The sequence below is a fragment of the Phaeodactylum tricornutum genome, chromosome 7 (genome assembly GCF_000150955.2).
Source record: "Phaeodactylum tricornutum CCAP 1055/1 chromosome 7, whole genome shotgun sequence".
Taxonomy (NCBI): Eukaryota; Bacillariophyta; class Bacillariophyceae; order Surirellales; family Neidiaceae; genus Phaeodactylum; species Phaeodactylum tricornutum.
In genome coordinates, this window is record NC_011675.1 from 594,816 (window position 1) to 622,597 (window position 27,782).

Sequence of the window (27,782 nt, forward strand, 5' to 3'; positions counted from 1 at the left end):
TTGCAGAAATTCTGGCGTGAGCGGCAGCGTACCCATTTGATGGGTTAAAATCTGGCCGTTTACTTTGACATGTATCACAAAATTGTCTGGGATAATTGGCGGAATGTACCATCGGATATTCCATGCTTCCATTTCATATGCGTCCTCCTGCATATGGAGCGAAGTTGAAAAAGAAACGCCAGCATACATCATCGGTCGACTTGGATTCAATTCATCCCTACCGAGATGGCGGCCCACTCCAACGCGCCATTCAGGATGATTTACTGGACGTTCGGCCCTTATTTTGCGATTCGGTGGCAAGCCTGTCTGAAGGATGCAACGTTCACCATCCGAATGGAGCGGCGTTTGCCATTTACAAAGCAGTGTTCGGCTCGGCAAAGTTGGCTCTTCTGCATACGCGGGTAGTACCTTGTAGAGTCGACCGCGAAGCCTACACGCAGCTTTTGTACGCCGCGTCGTTCAACCTACTGCATAAAAGTTTTTGTGAGAAAACCTTCGAATTCACGCATGCGGCGTTTGCCCTGTTCTCATTGTTCGTATTGTACCACACGTGTCCTCTAGACACCGTACCACCGATTGCAGGCTCCAACAAAGACGAACGTTTGGAGATGTTTCCACTGGGGATTCGAGATCCTCAGAATCCCCGAAGGCTCTACCAGCGAGCATTTCACCAAAGAATCCGAATCGACCAGCTGCACTATGAATACTTGGACAGGCTTCGTGACATAGCGCTGGCACAAATCGGAAAATGTGAAGAACGAAAATGGCAAGCGGACTTGGATCGGGTCACGGCCGCTGTGAACATAGCACCACCAAGTTGTGAGTGCTCATTGGCGACTGATGTGGTTGCTGTTCTCGATCGGCTAAGGGAGAATTTTGAGTTTTGCTCGTATACTGGCCCAATGGGTTTGGAGGCTCTAGCTGGTCATTCCGCGTACCCTTTCCCTGAATCCAAAGTTGCATGGTCTACACTGGGACGGTATTCTTCTTTTGATACCACGCATAATACATCAGAGTTCTCTTCGGGGAACCCCTGCGAGTCTAAAGAATGGCACGCAGATCTGCAGAACAGTTTAGACAACTATCTAGTCTGCCTTCAGTCGATCCGACTACCTCCTGTGAATCAGGGCACAAACATCAAGTTCAAGCGTATACGTGAAGGACTACTTGGAATATTTAAAAAGACGCGCTCTACCGATTTTCTATCAAAACTTTCGGATATTTTGCATGGACGACAGAATGCTTTATCAATATATGTCAAACCGCAAACTGTTTCATTTGGCTCCATTATTCATATCGAGAACGCTGTGCAGCAGAACGCTGAGAGGAAACAGTCCCCAGGAAACGAAACGGAGCGGATCTCTGAACAGGTACTTTTAGCAGACAGGGAACACTGGGGCACAGATCTTGGGCCATCCTTTGAGCTCCTTCTTCCAAGCAATATCTCGCCTGAAATGCAAAGAAGTCTGCAGGATGCTTTCGAGACCTTGCTAGATCGCAAAGAAGGTTATGCCCAGCAGCAGGCAATGACTTTGGCTTCCCTTGACGAAGTTTCTACAGCTGGGGAACTTTCGACTTTGGGGAGGTCGATGGAGAGCTCCACGACACTGGGGGTCGGTCAAGGTGCTTTGCAGGCGTTGTTGTCCAAAGCTAGTGAAGCTGTAGAGGATGTGAGGCACCAGAGCATACCGTTTGGAGGCTTCTTCTTATCCACGGAGGAAGATGATGACATATCCACTCAACCAAGGAATGCTATGAATAAATACGGCGAGGCTGAGTCAATAGACGATGATGCCGTTTCAGTGGCTACCGAAAGCGTTGGACGAGCTGCTTTGGACAGGCTACTTTCAGCCGTTTGCCCACTTCCACCCACGCCAGCACACTCACGCCAATCCGTGACCCCCAGTCGCAAAGTTAACGCTAAGCGCAAACGATCGCTATCCTTTAGCCTAGCTGCAAGTACGCCACGCAAACGACCAGCGTTGAATCCATCCGGATTACCAACGAAGGACGAATCGTCTACCAACGAGTCTTTGGGAGAAGGTAACACTGGGTACTCTACTGAGGACAGCGATGGGGATGATTCATTGCTTTCCGCCTTTTCGTCGGAATCAGGGACTACCGGACAAGGGAGCTCAGCTTTGAATGTGCTTTTGTCGACAGTCTTGCTAAAATAAGGGGCGATGTGACTCAGCACTCAATTTGCAGTTGGAACAAGTTAATGAGAAGGAGTATCTACTCATGTAAGGGAAAAACCATGTTGTTAATTATCTATATAGGAACAGATTCTTATCGTTGTGCTCTTGCCGTTTTCGAATAGCTGAATTTCGTTCGGTTTTTTTAATGTAAAGCCAAGTCAATATGAATCATTCATTATCCGACCGTTGGTCTAGCGGCAATCCGGACAGCATGACCTTACGAACTTCGGCTGCAAGCTCGGCCTCGGTCTTGCCTTTGCATTCAATCGGATCGTGGACGATGACTTTGGTGATGCCGTGGCCTGATCGGAAGGGAAACATCCAGTGTGCCGGCATCATCTTGTTGGCGCCGACAATGGACAACGGGATGATGGGAGCACCAGCCTTGTAGGCCATTTTGAAAGCCCCATTCTTAAAGGGGAGAACCTTGCCGGTACGAGAGCGAGTGCCTTCGGGAAAGGTGCATAGATGGACACCGTCTTTGAGATATTGAATACCAGTTTTCAAAGTTTTGAGCTGCGACTTGCGGTCCGTACGATCCACCATGACGTGCCCACCGAGGTAAATAGCTTTGCCGAGGGCCGGGACCTTACTGAGTTCTTTTTTTGCAATGATTTTGTAGTTTCTCCAGCCAATCGTGGAGCCCAGGTAGGGTATATCCATCCAGGAATTGTGATTGGCCACAAACATGGCGGGACGGCCTCTGATAAGGACAAACGACGTGAGCGAGAGACGGTCCGCAGATGAAGTCATAATCAGCCAAATATTACCCCATCGATATAGTTGACATCCCCTTCCAGGTGAGGCACTTACTCTTTGTAAAAGCTTTGCAAAATCTCCATGTTTTCCGCTTTGGGCCAGCATCGGGTGAGTGTCAAGAGTGTCGCTCCCCACAGATGATTCAAAAAGACGGGAATCCTCCGTTGCCGGTCGAATCGATTGCGTGTGAGAGCGTAAACGAGTTGCATCGTCGTCAGGGCAATAAACCATGGGATGCTCAATAGAATGGATACGAGTGCACAATAAATGGCAAAGGGATTGAGCGCACCGATTGGTGTGTCAAAGGCGAGCCGACCGCCTTCACGACGCAAGAGGGCGCGACGTTCCCGTTTTTTTCGTTGCATGGGCGACAAAGTGGCGTCATTTTGGTTGTTGTCGTCCGTAACGACGGACGAGGAAGCTGCCGATGTCCATAGTTGCGTTCGAGATGAAGGTTGGGTAAAGCGTGGGACTTGTGGTTGCGTCGGAGCAAAGGCCGACACCGAAACCCCGACGCAGCAGACGCCAAGTACTGTTGGGGAGAACGATAGTCTCATTGTTGGTAAACAGTTGCGTTTCTACTACACAAACAATGACAGAAGTCCTCTACGTTTATTGCTTGTTCCTAACAGTAGGTCACTGATTGTACTACAGACTGTGTTGAGAGTTGGCTTCTTGCTTTGTGGCAAAGGAAAGGGGGTTGCACGCGTCCCGGTACCTACTTGCCAACGAAGGCGTCGTCGACAATGGTGTCGTCATCGTCTTGGCCGTCCGTTGGTTTGCTCTGTTGGACTGTTAAAGGAGGGTAAGGGGCGGGCTCTCGCGTGGTGTGACTACGATTTGATTCGATTGGATCACAAACAATACGTATGTTTTTTGTCGTAGCGCCATGTTTACTAGGAATGCGATCCCTCACACTGTGTCGTACGTGACTGAACAGAGATCTGCCAGTCGTGGGCGAAAAAGGGGGCATCGAATTTGCAACGTGAGACTCGAGATTTGTCTGTCGTTTTGAGAGGTTCGTTCACCCCTACGGAACACACATTGTCAGGAATTAGCCGCAACAACACCAACCTTTCGCTCTCTCTCTAGTGGCAGGCAATGGCTCGAGTCCTTCGGGTAGCCGCCGCATGGTGGAGTCTGACGGCAGTGAACGGCTTTCAATCCACGGTGCCGCAAAGCACGACCCGACCAATCGTTCACGCCCCCAGAACCTCTGATACTGTCCTCGGGGCGTCGTTGTCGTCCACGCCGGAAAACAAAAAGAACCAGCCATCCACCATACAGACTCCATACAACGAGACGGGGAAACTCGGCAAACTGGAACGCGTCGCACTGCTCGTTTGTCCGGCCCAATTCTGCGTCCCGGATGATTACGCCGTACTCTTTGAGAATTTGCGAGCGTTGTCGTCGGACGACGCGGCGACCCTGGCTTGGCCAAGGATCGGAACCTGCGTGGTGGCTCCACTTCCACGGACCGAGTGGATCCGTGTCGCACGCCAGCTCCCGACTCGAGCCTTTTGGGACGCCCGTTTGCCCGTCCATTCGACCCTCGATTGGTACTTTGACGCTATCGAAAAGGGACTCGCGCAAATATTTGCACAAGAAGGGGAAGATGTTCGGATCTGCATTGTGGGACACTCCATTGGAGGTTGGGTTGCCCGTGCTTATCTGGGTGGATTGGGGCGGACCAGTTCGGCTGTTTATCGGTTGGCCTCGACACAGGTATCGTCCTTGATCACTTTAGGCACTCCGCACGTTTCTCCCGAGCTGGCCTTGGTCGATCAAACTCGAGGATTGTTGCGGGAGATCGCCGACGCCGAATCCTGTAGTCCCGAAACTTTGGCCGCCCGTGGGATCGACGTGACGTGTGTCTGCAGCCAAGGACTAGACGGCAATTTCTGGACGACAAATGTGGAAGAACTCGTAGCCGCTAGTTCGTACTGGCCCTTATCGGGATCCTTCCGGGGAGCCGGCGACGGCATTGTGCCTTTGAGTCTGGCATTTATGGAAGAACCGTCACGCCGGATTGTTGTGGAGTCTTGCGGTGCCACCATGCTACCCGTCCGACATTCCCACGTCGTCCCCACACCGTGGAATCTATGGAACGGGTACGCCCCCTCCATTATATTACCCGACACCACCTTCCCTTCCTACGTATCTAAAGGTGTTGTGGCTCAATGGGCGCAATACATTCGGTGACGAACAGGTGTCTAAACATTTAGAGAGAAAAATCACAAATTAAAAAGTAACCAACTACCATGGTTGCGCCCCCTGGCGGCGCACCTATACTGACAACACTGCTGTCACAATTAGAGACTGCTAGAGTATTTAAAAGGCAATATTGTTTTGCTGGAGCTTCTTTTCCAAAAATGCGATTCGTTTGTTGGCGTCGTCCAGCTCTTTCGCCAAGCTCGAAACCGTTTTGAAGGCCTTTTTGGGTACCACTACGCTGTGGCCGTTGGTTGCTCGGTCGGCGGGGTTCAGTGACACCGTGACGGGATCTTTAGAGGAGCCTTCCAACCATTCGTGACAGCCGTGTGCGGGCGTGGAGGAGGCCGTCGGGGGGTTAATGTCGTCTTGAAAGGCGTCCGACTTGCGTGGGACCATAAAGTTCAGGGGTTGTACGCCGGCACTGTTCGTGACCTTGAGGATGCGCATGGTTTCGTGCTTCATGACGTCCAAGCCGCGCTTGGGCACCGCGCAGTAACCCTTGCCTGGCGTGTTGGAGCGGAATCCGTCGTTGAGTTTGAAAATGTAAGGTTCCTTGTCTTCGTATTCGTAGAGGCGGACGACGCCGTCGCCTTTGCCACAAAGGTACATGACGGCGGTATCGGCGTCCCACAGGGGGATCATGGCGCCGGCGGCGGTATCGATGGATTCCGTGTGCAGTGGCTTGTCGAGATTCTTGAGGTCCCATACTTTGATTTCGCGGGAGCTTTGTTTAGAGGCCCCACAGGTGAACATTTTTCCGCTGTCGTTGACGTAAACGATTTTGACCGACTTGACTCCTTGGTGGGCTTGGAAGGAGGCGGCTTCCATTCCCGTGCGTCCGTCGCAGAGTCGTACCATTTTGTCTTTACAACTAAAGGCGTACTGGTCGCCCTTGACGTCCCATACTATATCGTGTACAAGGTTGTCGATTGCGTCAAAGGAGCTGACGGCTTGGCTATTTTCGACGTCCCATACTTTGACCGTGTGGTCGGCAGCGGTGGAGAGGAGGGTGTTGTTGGCCGTGGGGTGGAAGCGCAGTAGGGTAACCTTTTTGCTATGCCCGGTCAAATCGACGAGACTTTCGGTGAGTGACTTTCCCGCGCGGGCGTTGCCCTTGTCGTCGGTGGGTTCCCAGTCGTCGGGAATGTTCCAGAGCTTAATGTTGGTGTCTTCGGAGGCGGTGGCCATCATGCTGTCGTCGAAGGGGTTCCAATCAATGTCGAGGACGGCGCCGGAATGGCCCGACACGTACTGCGAGGTGGAAATGTCGAAACGCCCGGGCCGATCGAGGCGATTGACAATGACTGGTCCCCCACCACCCGCCATACCGACGGCAAAGTATTTGGCGGACGCTTTGATGTACTGCTGGTCCCCCGTGACGGTGGAGAGTCGGAAATCCGTCCAGCATTCCTGTACGAGAGACGGGAAAGGGAAACCAGGATGGTGAGAGGCGCAACGACGTGAAACGGAATTTGGACACGTGCAGACTTTGCTGACTGTGAGTGTGCCTCGTGGGAGTCTGGAAAGTCATTGTTGTCGTCGGCTTCGTCGTCCTCGCTGGTGTCACGTACCTCTACCTTGGGTTGATCGCAAAAGACGTGCCGGTATTTGCTGGATCTAATTTTGAACATGTTGGTGTGGGTTCGTCGAGACTCTGATTGAGAGGGTGTGGCAAAACTGGTAGGCAGGGTGTGGGTAGTCACGGGAGTGTTTGTTTCCTCTCTAGACGAGACGAGAGAGATACCGACCGACTACCGAATGACAGGAGTAATAGTCTTGTATACTGACAGTTTCGAACGTGTCGAATTAATCCCCACAATGTGTTGGCGTTGGACTTGGAATTGACAGTGACTTGAAACTGACTGTGAGAGACAGGCAGGGCGGCGACCCGTTTGAATACGGAGGAAAATGTCCCAGAGGTGTAGGGTCCGAAAACGTCGTAAGTCCCCCTTCACTCGAACGTGTCGTGTCGTTGGTGGGTAGCTCGGGTCGAGGTTGCCGTGCGAGTCGGCTGTACCAGGGACAGGCACCGGACCGAACTAACAGTAAACTGGAACCCCTTTCCGATCCGGCGCCAGAGTCATTGTACCGTTCCCAACAATGACTCTCCAAAGTCTCGTTCCCTGGGGATTTGCAATTCGAGTCGATCGATGGCCGCGTGCGTTCTCTATAATGCAGTAGTGTGGGTCCACTACTCCAAATCAACGGGCGTCCCCGCGCTGGTCCGGCCACCGGATTGAGAAGACGACATTCCTACAATCATGACAAACGTCCGTCCAACGGAAATCTAGCCGTTGAAACGCGAGCGTGCGGAAACAACTCCTACTACCAACAGACAGACACAGAATCAAATCTCGATTGGCTATGGGCTACGGGAGGATTGGCACTCGATGGCGCGAATTCGTGCGACGGACAGAGCGGACCCGGAAGGGCGTCCATGCTCGCTCACTCGGTGCAGGCAATATCTGTAGTACGAACGTTGCCGTACGGTTCAAGTACGCTTACGGTTGGTTGCTTACCTACTGCCGCGGTAGAGGAACCGCGCGTGGACCTCCACCGCAAATCCTCCGATGGGCGTCGGTCACGCACACGGGTTGGTCTCTGTCTCTCTCTCCGCTCGTCTCCATTGTCTTTGCCTTTCGGTACAAGTAGTGCTTTCTAGAATTACACACGCACACATACACGTTTGTATCGTTTCCCATTCCATTGCATCCCGAACCGACCGACGCGTCTGTAGTTACCACCATGGTGTCCTCCCAATCGAACCGACCACCGGGACACGTTCCGTACGCGCCGCCACAGCAGACGCTCGACGCGTACTGGCGGGACGACTTTCGTCCCTTGCACGCCGCGGGACGCGCCGTCCTACGGGCCTTACGGGACGACGAAGCGGCGCCAGACGCGGACTTGTACCGACGCGTGGCGTCGAGTGGGAGTCCGGGAGCAGCGGGCTACTACCACGCCGGCGGCGGTGGCGTGCCGACGTCGCCCCGTCCCACGACAACCTCCGCGTACGCACCGACGCACGGAGCCGTCGCTCCACCCGTCGCGGCTCTCCGGCACTTGCGCTCCGTGCCTCTGTCACCGATACTCCGACAGCAGTTGCAAAAGACGAAACGGGGATCGCTCATGGGATTGCTCCGGGAAGCCAATTTGGCTTGGATGTCTTCGGATGATAAGCTCTTTTTGTGGAGCACTCGCGCCGGCGCCAATGGATCCTCTTTTTGCAGCTTTGTGACTCCCAGTGGACAGTCGATCGTGTCTGTAGGGATTGCTCCACCCAAAAAGGGTCAGTACTGTGCCTGACTGTGCCGGTGATGATAGTGCATTATCGTTGGTGTTGCTAGTGTTGTTACCGTTTCGACGCAAACACGATTTTACGGTACCAATTTCTCCTTCTTACCATTTCTTCTTCTGGCTTCGGTAGGCGTGTTTAAATCAAACGTACAATGGTGCTTGATTGTCACCACTTTGGACGAAATCCTCTTGTGCGCCTTGGCTCGTACGACAGAGACTGATGCTTCTGGAGCCGCTAGTTTCGATCACGGACCCGACCGGGCTCTCCAGCTCGTCCCCACTTCCTTTACCATGCCCACCGACATGGTTCGTATGTTGTCCGTCGTGGGAACACCCACGGGACGGATCTTTCTCGGTGGCGAAGACGGTTGTGTTTACGAAGTTACGTACGAAATTGGACCGCTTTCGGATCCGCAGCAATTGCCACTCCACGATCGACTGGAACTCTTTTACGACGGTGACCTGGACCTCCCGTCCGTTGTAGAAGATCATCACGAGACAGCCGGGACGAGCTTCTTGGCACGGGGCAAGCGTCTGTGGTTCAGCGATGATCGCAATCACCAAACAACAGCTCGTCCGCGTAAGTGTCGGAAACTCAATCGCTCTTCCAACGTTTCGGCCGTAGCGAATGCGCTCCTACCTGATTTTCTCTTACAGGGAACCTCGGCCTTATTGGGGGGTAAAAACGCCACGGGCGGGGGGAAAATTGTACAAATGGTGGTCGACGCCGAACGGCAATGCCTGTACACGCTAGCATCCAACGGTTGGATCGGTGCCTTTGATTTGGCCAAGAACGATGCCCTGCCCCTGACGGCTGCAGCAGATGTGGCCAAAACGGCACGACTTTACCTGGAAGCCGTCTCGCGGGGTCAAATGCTACCACCGTCTAGTCATCAGCGCTCCGTGGCTAAAATTAGTTTTCCCGGTGGCGGTAGCGCGGCCCAAGCTGGCGTGGGCGGCATGGAAGGCGCACGCACTATTCTTAAATTGGCGGAGGCCGACGCACCGCGACGCGCACGCCAAGACACGACGGGTGGCATCTTGCTACCACGATCCATTCATGTAATTACTCGACGGGAAAGTTCTAGACTGACCCTGGTGGCCGTCACAGAGGGAGGGTTGCGACTATACCTGTCGTCTCTGTCCTCGCAAGTTTTGGCCAGTGGCCCAGTGGATGGATTCGGTCCGATAAGACCGTTGGCGCCGTCGACTCGGTTGACGCTCTGCCATGTTCGTGCACCACCTCCAGCAGATATGAAAGCGTCACAGGATAACGGGGCCGTCAACCTGAACATCAACGGCAGCGTTGCTCCGAAAATCGCTCGGGACAAGATACCTCGGGTTGATGCAAGTTTCTATAGCCAGGGCGTTTTTGTGGTGGCCATGGAGCCACCGCTATCGTCCAACGAGTTGGCGGGCCGGCAGGTTGGTGATCAAATTCTGGCCACCTGCCCTGATGCGATCGCGCGCTTGCCAGAAACGAACGACACCAACGGAATTCGTGAACTACAGGCCCTTTCAACAGTGTCCTTAAGCTCACAATCCTCTCAACAACTAGTGGCGCCAGGTGGTATCTGCGAAACTTTTTCTGTGCCCACAACTTCATCCTACGGCGAAACCGCCAGAAATGTCGATGCAATGCTTCCGGGTGGACTCGTGTGGGATATTGCTCCTATCACCGACGAAACCAGCGATCTTCTCTTGATGCTGAGCAGATCTCAGACTCCGTCTGATTCAGAGCTCGACTTGGGAATACCTCCAACATTCTTTCCTCCTTCTAAGATTCGAGCCGACGTCTCGACGTCGAAGGAAATCCAACAGGCTACCAAGGGTACCATGGTTCACAGCAACTCTGTTGCCTCCGTCGCGCTGACGGTGGCGACGACCGCTGTTTGGAATCTTATGCTTTCCCGTCCACTTCGATACGGTATTACATACGACACATCGTCGCCGCTTCCCTCTCTGGGAAAAAGTCAGGGCCCTGAGTACAGGCTTTCGAAGAGAAATGCATCACAGGGATTCAGCGCGACAGCAAGTGAAAGAAGCGGTCGATACAACATATCTCCCTCCGCTACGTCTTCAGCCACAAGTATACCTCGTTCGGCTCGGCTTCGATCGTGGCTTTTACAACCACCAGTGGCCCCTTTGAATCAATTTGCAACACAGCATTTAGAGTCGGGAAGGGAGTTTGTAGTATTGAATGTGGGTGGCCTTCACTTCTTCGGCTTCAAGTCACTTATGTCGAGCTTGGTCAGTGTCTTGATGGCCGCCGGTGAAAATATAGTTCATGACTCGTCTATTACCAGCTTCTTTTCCAGCTATGGATACAAAGAGGGATGCGCTATGTGCCTTGCTATTGCCATTGGATCTGGACCAACCCCACAAGAAACTGGCGTCAGCGAACAGCTTCGGCGACGTGCGTGCGAGGCTGCTTTAGCCCGAGCTTTCGTTCCCAAGCTTGTGCCGCATGCTGATCCCAATCTGAATACGAGCTCATCGATTGGAAGCATGCCTGTCTCTAAGGATGCCCTGGTACCCCCCGGGTATGACTTTAAGCCATCAGCACTCAGCGAAGGTCTCACTCTTCTCTTTGCTCGACTTGTACGGCCAATGTGGCACAAGCCAGGTGTTGTCATTACGGAGGGCCGCTCGGTCAAAAGTACTTGGTCCATGGGTAAGGGAACCCGATGGACGCCAGCAAAAGTTGAAGTTCTGTTTGATCCAGATGGGCTGGAAAGGATAAAGACCCCTTTACGAAACCTTTTGGTATTGGTTCGAAATGTTTTTTCGCGGGCCATTAAGACTGTTCCAGGAAAGCAGCAAAACCAAGATAGCTCCATGGATATTGACGATTCCGAGGGGCATCACCAATATTTGACTCAGGCACTGGAATACCAGAGCCATCTACGTTCTGGAAACACTCTAGTTTCGGCGCAGCTCTCGCCAAGAGAGGCTGAACATTTGGCTCATTTGATTGAAGAAAAGAATATTCACTCGTTGTATCGATTACTCGCTCGCACAATTCAGCTGCTCAATTTGATAGCTTTGCTTCATCGTGTGCAGGAAATGACAGAGCTTCGAGAGATCGACTGGGGGCTCCTACATGGATTGACAATTGCGCAATTGGTTGAAACTTCCGAAGGGCAAGACCGACTTGAAAATTTGTTGAATTCTCTTGTTACAGCTTCAGTATCAAGCAAGTCTGCGTTCGTTGTCCCTTCCGCACAGACGGACCGCATAGCCAACTTATTTGCCGAGCAATGTTATCTATTTTTCTCTCCAGGCTCTCGGTTTGCTTACATGGGCCTCCGTTTGGCAGCCGAAGCGTTATCGTCTTCGCAACTTCTTTCTTCGAGACGTTTAGCTCTTACTCAGCAAGCTGCCTCAAATTTTCGGAGCGCAGCAGGTCATTGGTACAGTGCACCTCTCATAACTGGCAGAATCCTTCATCAACGGAGACAGGAGTCTCATAGCGAGATCGCCAATCGCGCCTTACAGTATGGGAGTCCGCTCGCGAAAGCTGCACAGTCCCTTATGCAGCTCGAAGATGTTGCGAGTATTGTTGAGATATGTTTGCTTACAGCAGCAAACTTCAAAAGTGAAGTCCCGTCTACCAGCTCTTCGTCTGTACTAACGAGCTCGACAACTGGGTCTGCTTCCTCTCTCTCTTGGGAGCAGCATCTTTATCACAAGAGGCGCGAATCGGACCAGGCTGCTTCTGCGCAAGCTACATCTTCCACGTCGTCAACATTTGCTCACGGTACTTCCGTCACTGCAAAAGATGCAATCGATACCTGTTATGCTCTAGTTTTCCACCATATGACAGTTTTGCTGAATACTCAACCTGAACTTGCCGACCGTATGGTATCAGCTAGCGCAGCTGCTTCGGATCGTCAGTTTCTTGCTGCATTTTTTAGACAGTTGGTCGATAGCAACCATGTAAATACCTTACTACGCCTCGATAGCCCCGATCTCGAGAAGTGGCTACGCGAGCGGGACGATCCAGATCTGCTCTGGCGATACTTTAATGTTCAATTGAAGCATATAGAAGCCGGCCAAATCTCGTGGGATCATGCCAGCAACAACAACCTTCAGCTTTCTCTAACAGAAAGAATTGAGAGTCTTTCGCGTGCTTTAAATTCGTTCAAGGCGGCTTTGTCTGACGGCCAACGACCCACACATTCCTCTTTATCATCCGAAGATATCGCGCAAAAGGTCAAGGAAGTGAGCGAGACACTTGATCTCGCTCGCATCCAGAGCCGTGTTCTTCGGGCCGTAGATTCCTCGAAGCCAAATTTTCCGCCTGAGGTGACATCCGAGAAATACAGTCAATTATGCTACACATTGACACCCGTCTCGGACTTGTACAATGATTTTACATCCGCGATTCCACTTTGGGATCTATGTTTGCATATCCTTCATGCATGCCGTCACACGGAAATGAGCACAATCCAAAAGGCTTGGACTTTTTTGATATGCGAAGATGTCTTGCCGTGTGCAACACGAGACGAAGTCGCCTATCGCTTTCTTAACTCTTTTGCTGCCGACGTTGACCTAGGGGATGGTGTACAGCTGTTGCGCGGCGAAGAAAGCATGGACGACGGAATCCTGTTGTTTGAAAATGGAGACTGGGCCAACCTTTTGAGACAACGTATCGTCGAACTTGGGCGGGAGCTGTACGGAACTGGAGCAGACTATGTGTTCCCACTCGATTTTTTGATGCTTGCTTTGGAAGGTACGTTTATGTGGTTGTGTTAAGCATGCTGGACATTCGATTGGTATCTTAGTATTCGGGCGTGTCTCTTTGGTGTAGGCCTAGCAAGCCATTGCTCATCGATTTCGTCGGCCGGGTGGGCTTTGGCTGTGATGGCCGATGCTGGAGTGCCATACATAGCGATTTTGGGCTCGTATGAAGTGCTTACTGAATCGCAGGACCAAGTAGTCGTGGGCGGCGATAGCCGACATCGACTTCGCAACCTAGAAGCGACATTGGATTTGCTTCAGCACTGGGCGACATCTGCACAATCTAGCGGACTAGCGGCAAGCAATGATGTCGAGACGGCACTTTCGGAGCTCCGACGGGCGACAGCATCTGGTAGACTTCGTCCAAAGATTGAAGCGCTTAAGGGAAAATTGGAAGCCTCATCAGGAACGGCAAACCTGTTGGATCGTCTGTCGTCTATTGAAGAGGCCTTTCAGTACATGTCCCAGTAAGTGGCCTTACCCTGAACTTTATGAAAATTAATGTGGTCTTCTACGAGATGATGGTCTTGGTATTATACACGACTAAACGGAAGGGAATAATAGAAAAGAGGACGATAAGAATTTAAGCATGTAGTCTCAGTTCGTTGTTGTAGCTCCAATAAGTATCAAGTGCGTTAGTTTCACACTTTTGCCGTGATGTCACCCGGACACAAGAGCACTGGGGGTGAAGACTGAGAAAGCGGCGTCTAGTGACTAGCTGTAAAACAGTGCTGGACGATGGGTGATCCTACTTGCTATTTCCATGTATGATTTGTGAAGCAAGGAAGAAATACAGCGCACTAGCATCTTTGAAATTGTTAGCTTGTTCCGTGGTGTGTACATATTATGCCAACAAAAGAAGAAAGATCAACCTCCCAGTCCGATGCTTCGGGTTTCAGACATTCCACTCCTCTCGCCACAATATCGGCCCCGGCTGCGCTTGAAAGGGAAGACTTGTCAGTTGTCGCGGCATCCGCATCATCAGCGCATCAGAACATTTCGGAAACAACTTCAGCTTCCGATTTTGGTAGCGCTTCGTTGAACGTAATGGCACGGATGGACGGGGTCGAGCTGCTCGATCGGAGTAGTCAGCTCCCTCGGCCTTCCGCGCCTTCGCGACCTGCATTGGTACCAGCCGAGACAGTGCCTATAAATATCCCATCGGCTCACCCACCAACCTCCATTTCACCAATCAGGAATACTCTCTCGACGACGGAAAAAATGGATGATTTGGCGGATGCCTTTTTGTCAGGTCCGTCGCGACGCGCCGATCAAGGGTTGGAACCAGTTATACAGCCCGAGCCATTACCTACGGATATTTCTGAACTCGAAAAGCTACGGCTTTTAGTGACGCGCCGCGCTTGGGAGACCGTGGTGGTAGTGGGTATGCAATTGCTGCGAGACTCGAAGAGCATTCAGCATGCTCCTATTTATTCGGCACTTTTGAACAATCCTGCACAAGCGCTGCCGAGCTTAGAATCCCAACAAGCAGAAGTTGTCGAAATTATGTCTCTGTGTTGCCACGGTTGGTGGAAGTCACGCCAGCGTGAGGCGTTGTGTCAAGAATTAGACCGGTGGAGTTTTGGACACCACGTTGGTGGACACGCGCCTTCCTGGATCCCTTGGAGTTTGCACATTTGGGGCGCAATCAGTCTTCAGTTCGTTTCTGAGGACGGATCAGATGGTGATCCTGAGCAAATTGCCATAGACGCATTGTGGGCGATTCGGACGAAAATTCGGCTAAACGCCGAAAAGGACGCGTCGTTGGGATCTCAATCTGCTTCGTTATTACAGGTGGAGCACGTACTTTCGAATATTTTTGTACAGCGCCAAGAATGGCGCATGGCAGTAGCATGCTTGGAACGAATGATGGAAGCTTTGGATGGGCTTGTAGCTAATGAAGTGGAAACGCTAGTCGAAAAGGGGCAGCGGTCCGTTGCCGCTCTCGTTCTGAAATATGCCTACCAAAGTGAGATATTATCACGTCAAGGCCGTATTCTTTTGCAAGCGGGCGCAGTATCGGAAGCGGCGCAAATTTTTCAGCAAGCCTCTGATGTTTGGAATGCGTTGGACGATACCGCCAAAGAGGGAGTGCTATCCAAGCACGTTGCAACGCGACATGTACCGTGCCAATTACTTTCCAACGAGGGACTTGTTTGCTTTGCATATGGAAAGTATGACGAAGCGCTCGAGTTTTTTCGGCAAGCAACGGAGCGCATGCGAGCCAATCAATGCACTGTTCCCGAATACAGTCGCGACGACTGGGTTGGTTTTGTTCTGGTCAGCAACGAAACGTATGAAGGTTTGTATAGTCAAGTACTCAACAATCTGGCCTTGTGTGCGCTCTATACCTCTCGTTTACAGAAGGCCATTCAGGTAATGGAAAGCTTGATCCGAGAAGACCCAACACGCTATCTGACTGAACGTGTAGCAATGAATTTATGCACTCTGTATGAGCTTGGTGCCGATACAGCGGTGGCTGCGCGACAGAAACGAACGTTGCAAATTATTGCAAAACGATTCCTCCTGCAAGACATTGGACCGGAATGCTTTCGTAGCAACACTTCAGGGTAACCTTTGGCTGATACAACGACATGCTTATGGATTACTACAGTGGTTCCGTTTTTGCTAAAAACAAGCACAAAGCCTACTGTTAGTACATGCTGTTGCGAACATGAGATTTTTACTAGTGCAATCGAATAACGACGCTGCACTAATAACTTTCTATTTGCTTTACAAAACATCACAATTCGCAGCGGTCACTTCCCAATCATTCGTGCACATTTTGAGTTCATTCCCGTGTACGGGCATAATGGCGCTGCCGTGATCGAGAGCATGCTTGCGCTTGAGCACCTGCTCGTAGAGATCAGTGGGATCGGGACGTTTGGGGCCACCATATCCGGGAGCTTCGCAAGAGGCCGTCCAGGTCGCAACCAAATTTCCGTGATGAGCGTACCAGACCATAGCAGGCATGACAATACCGTTGGGATAGGCGTTGTCGCTATCCGGAACGAGGTCTTGGACGTGCGCGGCTTCCGGTGTCGCGGTTACGATACTGGGCAGAATCTCGTCCTCCTTGAGCCAGTTTGCGAGCGCGTTGGTCTCGTCGCCGAGCACCATGTCGTAGCCGAATTCTTTAGTCAGGCCCCATTCTTCATCCGCCTGTTGCGCGGCTTGGGCGCCTTGACTAGTCCACGCCACTAACTGTGTCTTGTCGTCCTTCATCACGTTCTGGTGGTGCTCTCCGAGCTTACGCAAGTAGTGTCGATCGTACTTGCACCAGGCACCGCGGAAAATCACGATACAGAGCAACTCTTCGCGTTTGCATAAGGATTCGAGCCATTGCTCCGGATTGGTGACAAAAGACTGGTCGCTACTGGGCGTACTAGCGTCGGTCATGGTAGCTGCGTTGCTACTGGAGTCGGGCGACGAATGGCAAGGTAGATTCTGGAACGACGAATCGAAGAAAGGCTGCACTGACGCAATACACAGTAACAGAACTGGATGGAGTGAGGATTGCCAAAAGGAAACCGTGCAGCAACAGGAAGCAGAATATCAAGGGTAGTGATGCCCAGTAGAAAGAAACGATGTGTTGACTATCTGGTCGGAGAGACTCTAGAGCGACGAGAACGGGTGTGCTTCTCGTATCTTCCTGCGTGGGGGCTGTGTCGACAGCGGTGTTCGCACAGCGTATGACTGCGCTACCGCAAACGATATGGTAGCCCTGGGGTTGCTATTTTGAGGCGGAGCGTGCTGTAGTTCCGCGTTCGAATCGGTCACTCTACTCTTCCTAATGAAGAGGGACATTTCGAAAGTTTAGGACAGACACATTCCAATGTCCGAATCGATCGAAAAGATTATGAAAACAATGTCGCTATCCTGAAGTATAGAGAAAAACACAGTGCAAGTAGCGTAGATCCTGAAGTGCGGCTGGGACGTGAGGCATTCCACGTGCAATTATTCAAAACTCTGCTGGGAGTATCGCAATAGTTTTGTGACCCCCGTAAAGGGACAATGAAACGCCAATATTCGTGCTGCAGAACGCAGTAGAGCAATCCGGCTGCCTATCGTCCCGCCATTCACAATCGCCCTGTATCCCTTCTTTCTTTGAATTGGAGACCAGTAAAGACCTTGCATTCTTGGTCCTAGGAATGTGCACCTTTCCAGCATCAATCATTCTGCCCAGCAATAGACACCATTCGGCTTCGCAAAGTAGAGGTTCGAGCAATGAGTTTGAATCAGACTGTCCCGGCCGGGAGGAGATGCAATAATCGGATACTCCTGCTGCGAGTCCTTACTGTTGCAATGGCTCTATATCTACTATATGTCACATCCTTCTTTCGAACTTTCAACCATAAGGTTCCCGCATCCTGGTCACATATCACATCATTCGAACCTCCCATACGAAAGAATGCAATAGCCAGCGAAACGATGACTTTGGTAAGTGCTTCTTATTCTGGAAGGGCCAGACACATCCGACATCACAGTAGTGGAAAAAACAGGAGTTGCACGGTACAATCAAACGCAACCTCCCCGTATGCGTACGCTTTCATGATTGGTGGGTGCAACCCAGACCACCCCGGATACCGAGGCTTTCTCTACAATGTTCTTCTTGCTGCTGACATACTCAGCGAACAAGGCTCTACTGCGGATCGAATTGTTTTTATACAAATGTCTCCGTCGTACGACGGAGAAGAGCTTCCGCCACCCGAGGTTCGATTGCTGCAAAGGGTTGAGGTCCAAATCCGGTACATACCCAAACCAATATCGGAGAGCTTTTACGATGCCACTTTACAAAAATTCCGTATCCTCACACTCACTAAATACCGACGAGTTCTTTTCCTTGACGCCGATGTTTTGCCGGTTGCCAATCTGGACTTTTTCTTTCACCTTTCGGACGCGGGGCCGGAGTCTATTTTGCGTCCGAACGTAGTTGTGGCAGGCCCTCTTGAGCCATCCAACGCGGGTTTGTTCATGCTCCAGCCGGGAGACGGCGAGTACAAAGAGCTACAAGAGGTCATGCAAAAGCGCAAACAGAAAGTAAAATCGATGCCGGGGACTACTTTCGACTCTGTGGAAGGCTGGGGGCACGTCATGGCCGAGCCGGACTCCTGGCGGTCCACCAAATATCGCGGACAAAATTGGACCTTTCAAGCCGCCCACGGTGACCAAGGGCTCTTGTATTACTGGGTGAAGTATCAAAAGAAGAATGCATCCTTGATCTGTGCCAATCACGTGGAAACATGGTCCGCTTTACCAAACGGGACAGTCTATCTACAAAAGCGGAAACGGGACGTTCTCTGGAATACTTCACGGCCCATCCAAGTGTTTTACCAGGAGTGTTTAAGATGGGCACAAAGAACCTGTATTGCACCTTATGACTCGTTTGTGCACTTTACAGGGAGAGATAAGCCTTGGATACACAAGCCTCCCCGAGATATCTCCGAGGAACACAAAATGAAATCACGAAAATATTTTTGGTGGTGGCGACTGAAAAAGTTGAACGACAAAATCAATATCGGTGTCGATATATTCAACTGGCGCCCAATGCCTAAGCCGTCTCTCGGGTTGTTCAGTGGGCTGTCCGATACAAACAATCGCGAAGAGTAGGCACATATAGAGAGTTATCACCATCTCCAAAGGGATACGGTCACTGTTTTTTATTCTATTTCAGCAAGTCATCAACGGTGTTCACAAAGAGCTCTACATCTTCTTCGAATGCATCATGACCAACATCATCAAGCTCAACAATATTGATATTCGGAAATGCCGCAAGAAATTTTCGAATGCGTTGAGGGGAGACAATTCTATCTTTACCACCTACAATCACATCAATTGTTGTGTTGGGCAGTGCCATGACATTCCGCAAAATCTCTTCGTCCGTGGACAGTTCTCTAGTAAGACTCTGCGCTCTCGCAAAGTCTAGGAGTCCTCGTTCCCATCCTTTCCCAATTGAAGGCCATTGAAAACGCAAACAGTCCGTGTCTGACAAGAGCTTTGCATTTCCCCATGCCACCGACAAGCCTCTACGCCAAAAGCCTGGCCTTCCCACAGCCCGTCGTAAAAGATAAGAAGCGGGAATATCCACGAGTACTTTTGGGAGGTAGCGGCGGCCATTCTGTTTACCCTTTTTACCCGATCGGAGGCCAAGCGCTGGTGCACACAGAATAATGCGTTTCGGGACGCAAACATCCAACTGCAAAGCAAGTTGGAGTGTAGTTATACAACCCATGGAATGACCCATCAAGACAACAGTAGTCTCGGCATTACTTTTCAAACACGGTAGCAACAATTGCTTGGCGATGCTCGCCGACGATTTGCTCGTGTAGGATTCCAGACCGTGTGGACGTCCGGTAAAGCCAAAGCCCGCTGCATCGTGGCTTAGACCAACGTTACAGTTCAATCGACTCGTCAAAACTGGCAAAGCTGGCAACCAACTCAAACTCGATGCCCCAAACCCGTGGTTGCAATACAACACTCGATGCGCACCGTTGGATTCCTCGTTCACTGTCACGCACTCCAGATAATGAACACCAAGTGTTTCGTTGGCGATCGTAAGGGTGGTATATTTGGACAGACGTGACGGTAAGAAATATTTCTGCCGCAACGTTTCGATGGATATCCGGGAAGGGGGTCGTATCAGGTCCTGTAGAGCAGTGGATACCGCCAATCCCATTACTACTGCCTTGCAAATAGCAAAGGAAAGCTTTTTCCAAGGAATCGATCCGGCACTACCACCGGCTTGTACGGTTACGAATGGTAGTACCCAAGACAGTTTCCGCTTCCATGTTGTCAAGACACCAACAAGAGTCGCCGAAACCCATATTACAACCGTCGCTAGCGCCGGCACGGGTCGATAAGTTGGATGGACATCGCCCGGCAACTGGTACAAATTTGGTTCGTCCGGACAAGGCTCGGGGACCACTGTCGCCGGCACGGCTATATCCTCCCACGATGACGATGATACTAAACCGGACAACCCTATGTTAGGTGCCATCCGTGTCATCGGAAGCGAGGGAATCGTCGTCGACAAGTGGTGCGGGACGACGAGGCGTGTTGACCTGGCGGATGGCGGCTTCAATTGCATCGGCGGAGAAAAATCCGGCAAAGTCGGGATGAACAGCGTCGCCTTTGCTATTGATGTTGAGGCAAAATTCACACATACGCAAGCATAGAAGGGAAGTTGCAAACGGTAGGGTGTTGGATTCTAGATGGATATGGAAAGAGTGCTGCGGCGAACGAAAGAGACTCGTACTAACTGTAATTTAATGGAACCGTAATTGGCTGTTAAAGTAAAGCACACAAATGGGACAGAAATTAACATTGGAGAGGCCTTTTTCGGTCTGCACGTCTGACGTACAATATAGAATGTGAGCAGTCACATTCGGTCGACGTTTTCATAATCCGGGTGTTTGACAGAACAAATGAGCAACATTAACTATCTATGAACCATCAAGGGTCAAGAATCCTCGATCAAAATGCTCTCGGAGATGCAAATGTGCAATACTGTTTAGAGTCGAATGTGAATGTATACAATGACAGACAGACCAGCGGTTCTTCAATTTCAGAGAAGCCCGAACAGAAAGTCGGAAAGATCGAGGTTAAACCTTTTCCCGAAAGTGAGAAAGCCCGTGTCTACCGCCTTCGGCCTCCTCGCTGTTTTGGGTTGGATTGTACCAGCTACGAACTGCTTCACGGCTCCCATTGCTCTGTCTACCGCCCGGCTCCGGGGAGTTCCTCCGAATAACCCGCAGGTGGTCCCGTTAGGCTTTCCTGTCCAAGCATGGATACCACTTTCGGCAAAACTGGATGCCGACGATACGCAACCAGAACCGTCTCTATTTGGCTTTCCGCGAGATTCGGTCGGTAACCCGTTGGTGCTGCTCCTTCTTTCCCAATTCATCCTTTTTATTGGAGTCGGTGCTGTCATTCCCTCCATTCCGCTCTATGGCAAAGAAATTGGACTCTCCAGTGCCACGAACGGCATTGTCATTTCGGCTCCAGCCGTGGCTCTCTTGTTGGGCGCCAAATGGGGTGGTAATTTTGCCGATCGCGCCCGCAAACCCGCAATGCTCATGGGTATGGCTGCCATTGCTGTGGCGGACATTGGCACCGCCTTGGCCACCAACATTGTGGGATTGTTGGTGGCGCGCTTGGGACTAGGTGCCGGTCGATGTGTTTCGGAAGCAGGCGAACGTGGCATGCTGGCCGATCTCGCCGGCTTGGCGCCGAATTTGCGGGGTCGAGCACTGGCAGCACAACAAGCCACAATTGCGCTGGGCATTGCTATCGATGCTCCCGTGGGTGGCATTGTGGTAGAAACGTACGGGGTTCGTGCTTCGTTTTTGTGTGTCAGCTTTGCAGCAGTGTTAACGCTTATACTGTACATCTTTCTCCCGGAAACTATTGGAGCAACTTCGCGTGCGACGTCAAAGAGTAGACAATTGGAAGTGGAAACGCCGATAGGCGCACCTGGGAAGACCCTTGATTCGGCGAAATTTTATATCTCTGAAGGCGACTGGGGGAAGCTACTTTCTAAGAACCAGTGGCGAGGTCTCGCCCTATGCCAATGCGGAGCAAGCTTTGGATTCGCCTGCAAGATTGCTAGTATTCCTTTATTGGCAGTTAATGTGCTACCTGGAGGAGCCGTTGGCGCGGGTGCTCTATTGTCGGCTGCCGGCTTAAGTGGTTTGTTAGGAGCACCAGTTGGAGGCTGGCTTACAGATCGAACTAGCGCAAAGTCTACAGCTATCCTCAGTGGGACTTTTAGTGCAATAAGTCTCATGCTGGTGCCCGCTGCTCTTAGCCTTTCTGCTACCAGTAGCATGGGATCGTTTCTCATCCCGATCGGTGTACCACAGATTGGACTTCAAAGCGCTGCGTTCTCTGCCGTAGTACTGGGCTGGAGTGTCGGAGCGTCAGCTCAAGGGCCTGCTTTGACCGCGTATGCGCAAGAGATGGCCCCAGCTGGAGCCGAAGCCACTGCATTGGCCTTACCACGAGCAGCTGGAGACGGAACGTACATCTTCGCGCCATTTATTCTGGGGATCGTTGCGGATACAATTCTCGGAATGCCTGGTATTGAATGTGCCGCTGCCGGTCTTGCTACCCTTTTCGGCGTCTTTGCGCTAGGTGTGCTCTGCAAAGATGATTCGCCATAGCTAATGGAAATTTATTGATTTAGGCATCAACGCCCAGGTCTATTTATTCAAGCCGTACCCAGCGTTGTACTTGTCAAGTTTTCGCAACCGGAAAATACCGAAAGGTATTTGGATACCGAGTACCGCGGACACGGCAAAAAGAGTACGGCTGATCGGACCTGCAGCGTAAAGACCACTACCTACAGTTGCCAAGGAAACGGCTCCTTGGAAAAGTAACCCAGAAAGAATTGCCTGAAAGGTGTTTTTCTGCACAAGTTTGCTGCGCTCCAGTTCCCGCTCAACTTCTAGCGCTCGTACGCGTAACTTGAAGTCTCCCTGCTCCATGCGCGTGACCACGTCCTCCACTCTTGCTGTTCGGCGTGGCTGTGTAACTGCTTGATTGATATCTTCAGGTCGGAGACCTAAGCGCTTGCCTATCCGAATCAATGTTGTTTTGAAAGCGTTACCATCTTTTAAGTCAAGGAGCTCTTTCAAGTACGGTAGCGTTAGCTTCGTAAGATCATATTGTGGGTTAAGCGTCTTCCCAATTCCATCAATCGAAAAGAAAGCACGGAAGACGAACGTCCACGTGGGCGGGAAGACAAACGGACTATCACGATTCAAAGAGAGAAATTCTTCGCCCAATTTCCTTCGTCGTTCCCGAGTGATTCTTTTCCGCTCCTCTTCCGAAAGCTCGTTCTCCCACGATGCGTCTCGTTTAAGTGTTTCCTGAAACCGATCGATAAAATCCTTACCGACACGCTCAACAGCAACTCGGTCGATATCAGGACCATTTCTTAGCATTCCGAGTCGTTCGAGCGCATCCATCGCATCTTTGACATTTGCGTCGTAGTAGACCGCAAAGAAAAAGTCAACGAGGCCTTTTCTCTGCACGTCACCGAAACTGTCCATCATGCCAAAATCGTAGAATATTATTACTGCCTCCCCGTCCGGACCTTTTTCTACTGCAACGTTCCCAGGATGAGGGTCGGAATGAAAAAATCCATGTCGGCACAGCTGTTCGAGGAAACCCTCTGCCATCTTCACGCTGATATCAATTGGGTCTAAGCCAGCCTGCTCAATTTTCTCTTTGTCTGTTACCTTGATACCAGGTAAAAATTCCATCGCCATAACTTTGTCTGTGGTGAACTCAGGGTATGTTTTTGGAGCCCGTATATGTCTGAATTTTGCAGTATTGAAGTTCTCACGAAATCTGTTGCAGTTGTTCATTTCGTTAATGTAGTCAATCTCTTCATAAAGCAAGCGTTGATTCTCTTGAAACACACTGACCCAGTCGCGTTGTGTATTTCGATCCAAAAGACCCCCTTCCGATGTGAGATCCAAGGCATCAGCAAAAACAGCAACCTGGCGAAGCTGGCCCAAATCCACTTCAAACAATTCTCGGAGGTATTGCCTTTGCACCTTGATGGCTAGCATCTCGTCACCCTTACGAGCAATGTGTACTTGGCCAAGCGATGCAGCTGCAAGAGATTTTCGATCAAATTCATCAAAGAGTTGGTCTATTGGCTTGCCAAGTTCCTCCTCGATGATCCGTACTGCCAAATCTCCAGAGAAGGCCGGAACGTTATCCTGAAGTTGTTTGAGTTCTTCAATGTACTCTTTTGGTACAATATCAATGCGAGTAGAGAATAGCTGACCAACTTTGATAAAGGTTGGACCGAGCTTGAGAAGGTTCTGTGTAATTTCTTTACCGAGCTGCGATCGCTCCGCTTTGAACTTCTCTTCCGACCAGGCGCCACTGTTATATTTCGCTGAAATGCGACGATCTTTAATGTAGAATGAACTGAAATACGCCCAAATTTCAGCGGATCTGCGTAGAATTGCCCATTTCCGTGCCCACTTGCCCTTTGCTGCGATTTCGCCCGTCCGCTTCCAACCAGCTTGCAAAGTCTCGCCACCGAATACTTCTTGCTCTGTTCCTTTCTTATTTGGCTTTGAATTGCTCTTTACCAAAGTTGCAAGATATTTGTACGTTGAAAGAAGGTAAATCGAAGGATACGATGCTTTTCGAACCCATCGCGTCAGTAAAGCGATGGAGTAATAAAATGGTGCAACGTTCCAGTTCCGCAGTATTTCGCTTGTACGCAACGTTCGGCTTTCGGGTAAGGTAGAATTCTCCCCGATAAGTATAAGAGAGCTTCGATCTGTCCTCGCATAAAAGTCCGACGCAATAGAACGCTTCCCACCGTCAGCCCTGCTCTTCGATTCCAAAAGGGGAACGTCTGAAAAGGCTAGATCTTCGAGAGGTCGTACAAAGCGTTTGTCGATTTCGTTCAGTTGCCTTTCCAATTCTTCCTGTTGCGCATTCTGAATCTGCTTGACCAAGTCTGCTAGAACTTTGGATATCTCCGTCGCTGAATTTTCCGGTAATCTCACCAGCTTGTCTTCCCAACTCTCGGTCAGATTCTTCAAAAGACTAGCAGTCCCATCCGACAGCTTGCTGTTTATATCTTCCATGAGATCGACCAAATCTTCGGCCGCCATGGCAGCCAAGTTTTCAATATCGGAAGTGTTGGTGCTGACTTTTAGTTTGCTCTCCTCTTGGCTACCACTAGACCCATTGACGATGAGATCAGCTGCATGTTGCGGAGTTCCATTCCGTTTAAGTATTTCATTCGCTTTGTGAGCTGCTTCCAAAACGTCCTCCTGTTTCCGTTTCTGTTGCTGTTTTTCAGATATCGCTCGACTATACGTCCTTTCTATGGATACAGTTTGGGTGTAAGGAAAGGGGTTTCTGGGACATAGGCCGCCGAGAAAACCTTCGGCCGGATGGAGTAGGAGCAAAGTCGCGACTGTAACCCAGGAACGAGTAGATGGCAACGGCATCTTTTGAATTCTAGGATATTTGCGGTTTGGAATGTCGCAGTGATCCATCCGCCAACGCATTCCTATGTGCTTTTACTTCGAAGAGGTAGTGATACCACCGATCTGACCTTTGCTGATAGATTTCAAACAGTAAATCGGATGATAAGAGAAGCGGGGGACTGTGTGATGTTCGCTCTCTTTGAAGTTGTCAAGACCTACCAAGACTTGTCGCCGTCCAGGCGGCACGAGGAAAGACGACGAATCTGACGTGATCACGTCCTGCCACCGACTCACTACCATAAGGATCGTCCAACAGAAAATGGAAAGACCCGGAAACTGCTACCTATTCCGGTAATTATCAATAGGTACAGAGGGGAAGCCGGTACTGATGCTTGTGTCGAACGCATACCATTATAAGAGATTATAAATTAAGCTTACACTAGGTAGCATCTACACTTATATCATGTAGACGTATCGTTCCAGAACTAATTTACAATCGCCTGTGTTTCCTCCGGAACCGGACGAGAAATTGCGCAATGTATGGTCGCAGGAAAAATCGACGTTTCCAGACTTCGCAGTACGCCAGTCCAAACAGAATGCCTCCAAGGTGGGCCGAATGGGCCACTTGGGAATGTATCTGGGCAACGCTACCAAACAAGCTCCAGATGAACACGAGCTGCAGCAATTGGCTCGCTTGCAAGCGTATAGGAATCACACCAGCCAACAAGATGCCCAATACATGAGTGGGATACATTCTTGCGAATACTGCCAATAGAGCGACTGTCACTCCGGACAGTCCCAAACAACTTCCTTGGCCGCTTCGGTCCAAAGCCAGAAAGGCGACTGAACTGACACTTGCGGCTCCAACTATAAGAGGCCAGAGTGGCCATCGTGATTGGCTGAACAACATTCGCTGGACGACTGGTCCCAGAGATAATAGTGCCGCTATATTAACGGCAAGATGATAGAAGCCAATGTGGGAAACGGAAGAGAGAAACAGCGTGAGCAATCGACCGCTTTGTAAGTTTAGTCTGTTGACCACGAAATGTTTCTGCAAAATAGGCCGTACGGCTGGGACTCTCCAAAGCATGAAGACTGCCAAGCTAGCCCAGCTAACAATCGACACTGACGGACTGCTTTCATGCAGCGTTGAGGCATACCGCTGGAATCGCTCCAGTAGTGACATCGGTTTGTTGGTGTACGTGAATGTTTGTGCTTCGATATAAAATCCCCCGTTGTTGGGTTCCGAAGGATCCGGGACGTCTCCCAGTAACATCGGACGCTTGCCATATTGCCGAGGGGATGGACTGTAATGCGGATTGGCTTCAAACGGCGAACCTTCGCCCCCAAAAGTCAAGCTTCCACCCTGCACCCGCAACGCTGCACTGGTCGAGCGGAATCGGGCGGAGGTCAGAGAAAAGGTGAAAAAGAAGCACAGAGTGCAGTACCGTAGCCAGCTCTGCAATTGAAGCATCGCATGGAATTTCGAGACCGTGATTTTTTAGAGACTGTTGTTTTTTTCTCTGAGCAGGCCTCCTCCTCTCTCTTGAGAGAAGAGTAAACAGCTGTACGTACAAAGTGTGACAACGAGAAAGGGTGAGATAACGAAACGAAGAAAAATGGCACCACGTCGTGAAAGTGTCCTTATCAAAGAGAGGATTGTCCCGTGTTTATATATCATCTACTTTTAAGTCATGTGACATGTCCTGAGCGATTTTGTCGTTTTGTTACATACAGTTCATGAAATATTTCCTGCTGTCAATAGGCGCAGCAAACAAACGAGTCCGAACATTTCGGGAGCTCCGCCTACTGGGAGGTATCCCTGCAGTTGATTCCTCAAACGGCCAACACGTCTGTTCCAAACCAATCCTTCGGCACCGTCCCTCAGACCCCACACGAGAGCACAAACAACCATGGTAGACTCCAGAAGCAGTAACAGCTCCTTAAAAACGGTAAACGTTGCGCCCAAGGCCTTTTGCGCCATGGCGCTGCACGCCGCAACATACAAGAATAGTTCGGTTCACGGAATCCTATTGGGAAGCTCGACGAAAGGCGTGATTGTGGTGGAAGATGCTGTTCCTGTATCGCACGGGGCTCCGACCAAGCCTCTGGTTGAAATTAGCTTGGGTCTGGTGCAAGCCAAAAGCGATCACACCATAGTTGGATGGTACACTGCGCCGGAGCTATTTTCCGATAGCCGACCCGGACCAGTCGCCCTGCGTATGACAGCCAACTTGGCTACTGGTACAATTGAACCGACTTTGATTGTGTTGCAAAATGGACCTTTGTCGAAATGTCTTGGAGGAGAAGGTAAAGCAGATGGTGTTTTGCAAGCTTTTGGAAAAGACTTTGGTCAACAGTATCTTGAATCGGTTGAAACTGCTGTACAGGATGGGCCAAAAGCTAGCCGAGCGGTGCAGGAAGCTTTCAAGGATAGCACAAAACTAGAGGATCTAGAGGATCACTTGAAAGGGCCGCAACATGCTTCCTGGTATCCCAGCTCCGCACTATCTAACCTGTCACTATGAAAAAGAATAGTTGCTCAGCCAAATGGATTGTTATTCTCTCCACACCAAGGACACGACAGCGTCTTTAGAAACTATTA

The 27,782-nt window shown here is 50.8% G+C and overlaps 13 protein-coding genes across 13 annotated transcripts; 7 read left to right on the plus strand and 6 right to left on the minus strand.

The window, feature by feature from the left end:
• Positions 1-137: 137 nt before the first annotated feature.
• PHATRDRAFT_45577 (predicted protein) lies at positions 138-2,190 on the plus strand (the record flags this gene model as incomplete). Its single annotated transcript, XM_002179643.1, has 1 exon — positions 138-2,190. One exon carries the CDS (start codon positions 138-140, stop codon positions 2,175-2,177), a length of 2,040 nt encoding a protein of 679 aa, XP_002179679.1. The 3' UTR covers positions 2,178-2,190.
• Positions 2,191-2,462: 272 nt separating this feature from the next.
• Positions 2,463-2,894, minus strand: PHATRDRAFT_11916 (predicted protein; the record flags this gene model as incomplete). Its single annotated transcript, XM_002179839.1, has 1 exon — positions 2,463-2,894. A coding segment is annotated over one exon (432 nt), but the record flags the coding sequence as incomplete, so codon positions are not given.
• A 1,064-nt stretch (positions 2,895-3,958) lies between these two features.
• Positions 3,959-5,251, plus strand: PHATRDRAFT_45579 (predicted protein). The gene has a single exon (XM_002179644.1). The coding sequence runs from the start codon at positions 4,059-4,061 to the stop codon at positions 5,157-5,159; it is 1,101 nt and encodes a 366-aa protein (XP_002179680.1). The 5' UTR covers positions 3,959-4,058; the 3' UTR covers positions 5,160-5,251.
• A 37-nt stretch (positions 5,252-5,288) lies between these two features.
• Positions 5,289-7,022, minus strand: PHATRDRAFT_45580 (coronin like protein; the record flags this gene model as incomplete). Its single annotated transcript, XM_002179840.1, has 2 exons — positions 6,743-7,022; positions 5,289-6,581 (listed from the first exon to the last, which is right to left on the minus strand). Exons 1-2 carry the CDS (start codon positions 6,800-6,802, stop codon positions 5,289-5,291), a joined length of 1,353 nt encoding a protein of 450 aa, XP_002179876.1. The 5' UTR covers positions 6,803-7,022.
• Positions 7,023-7,916: 894 nt separating this feature from the next.
• On the plus strand, positions 7,917-13,682 carry PHATRDRAFT_35311 (predicted protein; the record flags this gene model as incomplete). The annotated part of the gene is made up of 3 exons (XM_002179645.1): positions 7,917-8,460; positions 8,599-13,203; positions 13,282-13,682. 3 exons carry the CDS (start codon positions 7,917-7,919, stop codon positions 13,680-13,682), a joined length of 5,550 nt encoding a protein of 1,849 aa, XP_002179681.1.
• Positions 13,683-13,990: 308 nt separating this feature from the next.
• On the plus strand, positions 13,991-15,785 carry PHATRDRAFT_45581 (predicted protein; the record flags this gene model as incomplete). The annotated part of the gene is made up of 1 exon (XM_002179646.1): positions 13,991-15,785. The coding sequence occupies exon 1, from the start codon at positions 14,058-14,060 to the stop codon at positions 15,783-15,785; it is 1,728 nt and encodes a 575-aa protein (XP_002179682.1). The 5' UTR covers positions 13,991-14,057.
• Positions 15,786-15,879: 94 nt separating this feature from the next.
• On the minus strand, positions 15,880-16,799 carry PHATRDRAFT_45582 (predicted protein). The gene has a single exon (XM_002179841.1). It carries the CDS (start codon positions 16,608-16,610, stop codon positions 15,945-15,947), a length of 666 nt encoding a protein of 221 aa, XP_002179877.1. The 5' UTR covers positions 16,611-16,799; the 3' UTR covers positions 15,880-15,944.
• Positions 16,800-17,762: 963 nt separating this feature from the next.
• On the plus strand, positions 17,763-18,821 carry PHATRDRAFT_35314 (predicted protein; the record flags this gene model as incomplete). The annotated part of the gene is made up of 1 exon (XM_002179647.1): positions 17,763-18,821. One exon carries the CDS (start codon positions 17,763-17,765, stop codon positions 18,819-18,821), a length of 1,059 nt encoding a protein of 352 aa, XP_002179683.1.
• Positions 18,822-18,876: 55 nt separating this feature from the next.
• Positions 18,877-20,508, minus strand: PHATRDRAFT_45583 (predicted protein; the record flags this gene model as incomplete). Its single annotated transcript, XM_002179842.1, has 1 exon — positions 18,877-20,508. Exon 1 carries the CDS (start codon positions 20,296-20,298, stop codon positions 18,877-18,879), a length of 1,422 nt encoding a protein of 473 aa, XP_002179878.1. The 5' UTR covers positions 20,299-20,508.
• A 182-nt stretch (positions 20,509-20,690) lies between these two features.
• On the plus strand, positions 20,691-22,372 carry PHATRDRAFT_45584 (predicted protein; the record flags this gene model as incomplete). Its single annotated transcript, XM_002179648.1, has 1 exon — positions 20,691-22,372. Exon 1 carries the CDS (start codon positions 20,738-20,740, stop codon positions 22,370-22,372), a length of 1,635 nt encoding a protein of 544 aa, XP_002179684.1. The 5' UTR covers positions 20,691-20,737.
• A 39-nt stretch (positions 22,373-22,411) lies between these two features.
• PHATRDRAFT_12121 (predicted protein) lies at positions 22,412-24,217 on the minus strand (the record flags this gene model as incomplete). Its single annotated transcript, XM_002179843.1, has 1 exon — positions 22,412-24,217. A coding segment is annotated over one exon (1,806 nt), but the record flags the coding sequence as incomplete, so codon positions are not given.
• A 1,450-nt stretch (positions 24,218-25,667) lies between these two features.
• Positions 25,668-26,651, minus strand: PHATRDRAFT_35318 (predicted protein; the record flags this gene model as incomplete). The annotated part of the gene is made up of 1 exon (XM_002179844.1): positions 25,668-26,651. The coding sequence occupies one exon, from the start codon at positions 26,649-26,651 to the stop codon at positions 25,668-25,670; it is 984 nt and encodes a 327-aa protein (XP_002179880.1).
• Positions 26,652-27,159: 508 nt separating this feature from the next.
• Positions 27,160-27,705, plus strand: PHATRDRAFT_35319 (predicted protein; the record flags this gene model as incomplete). The annotated part of the gene is made up of 1 exon (XM_002179649.1): positions 27,160-27,705. The coding sequence occupies one exon, from the start codon at positions 27,160-27,162 to the stop codon at positions 27,703-27,705; it is 546 nt and encodes a 181-aa protein (XP_002179685.1).
• Between the last annotated feature and the right edge of the window lie 77 nt (positions 27,706-27,782).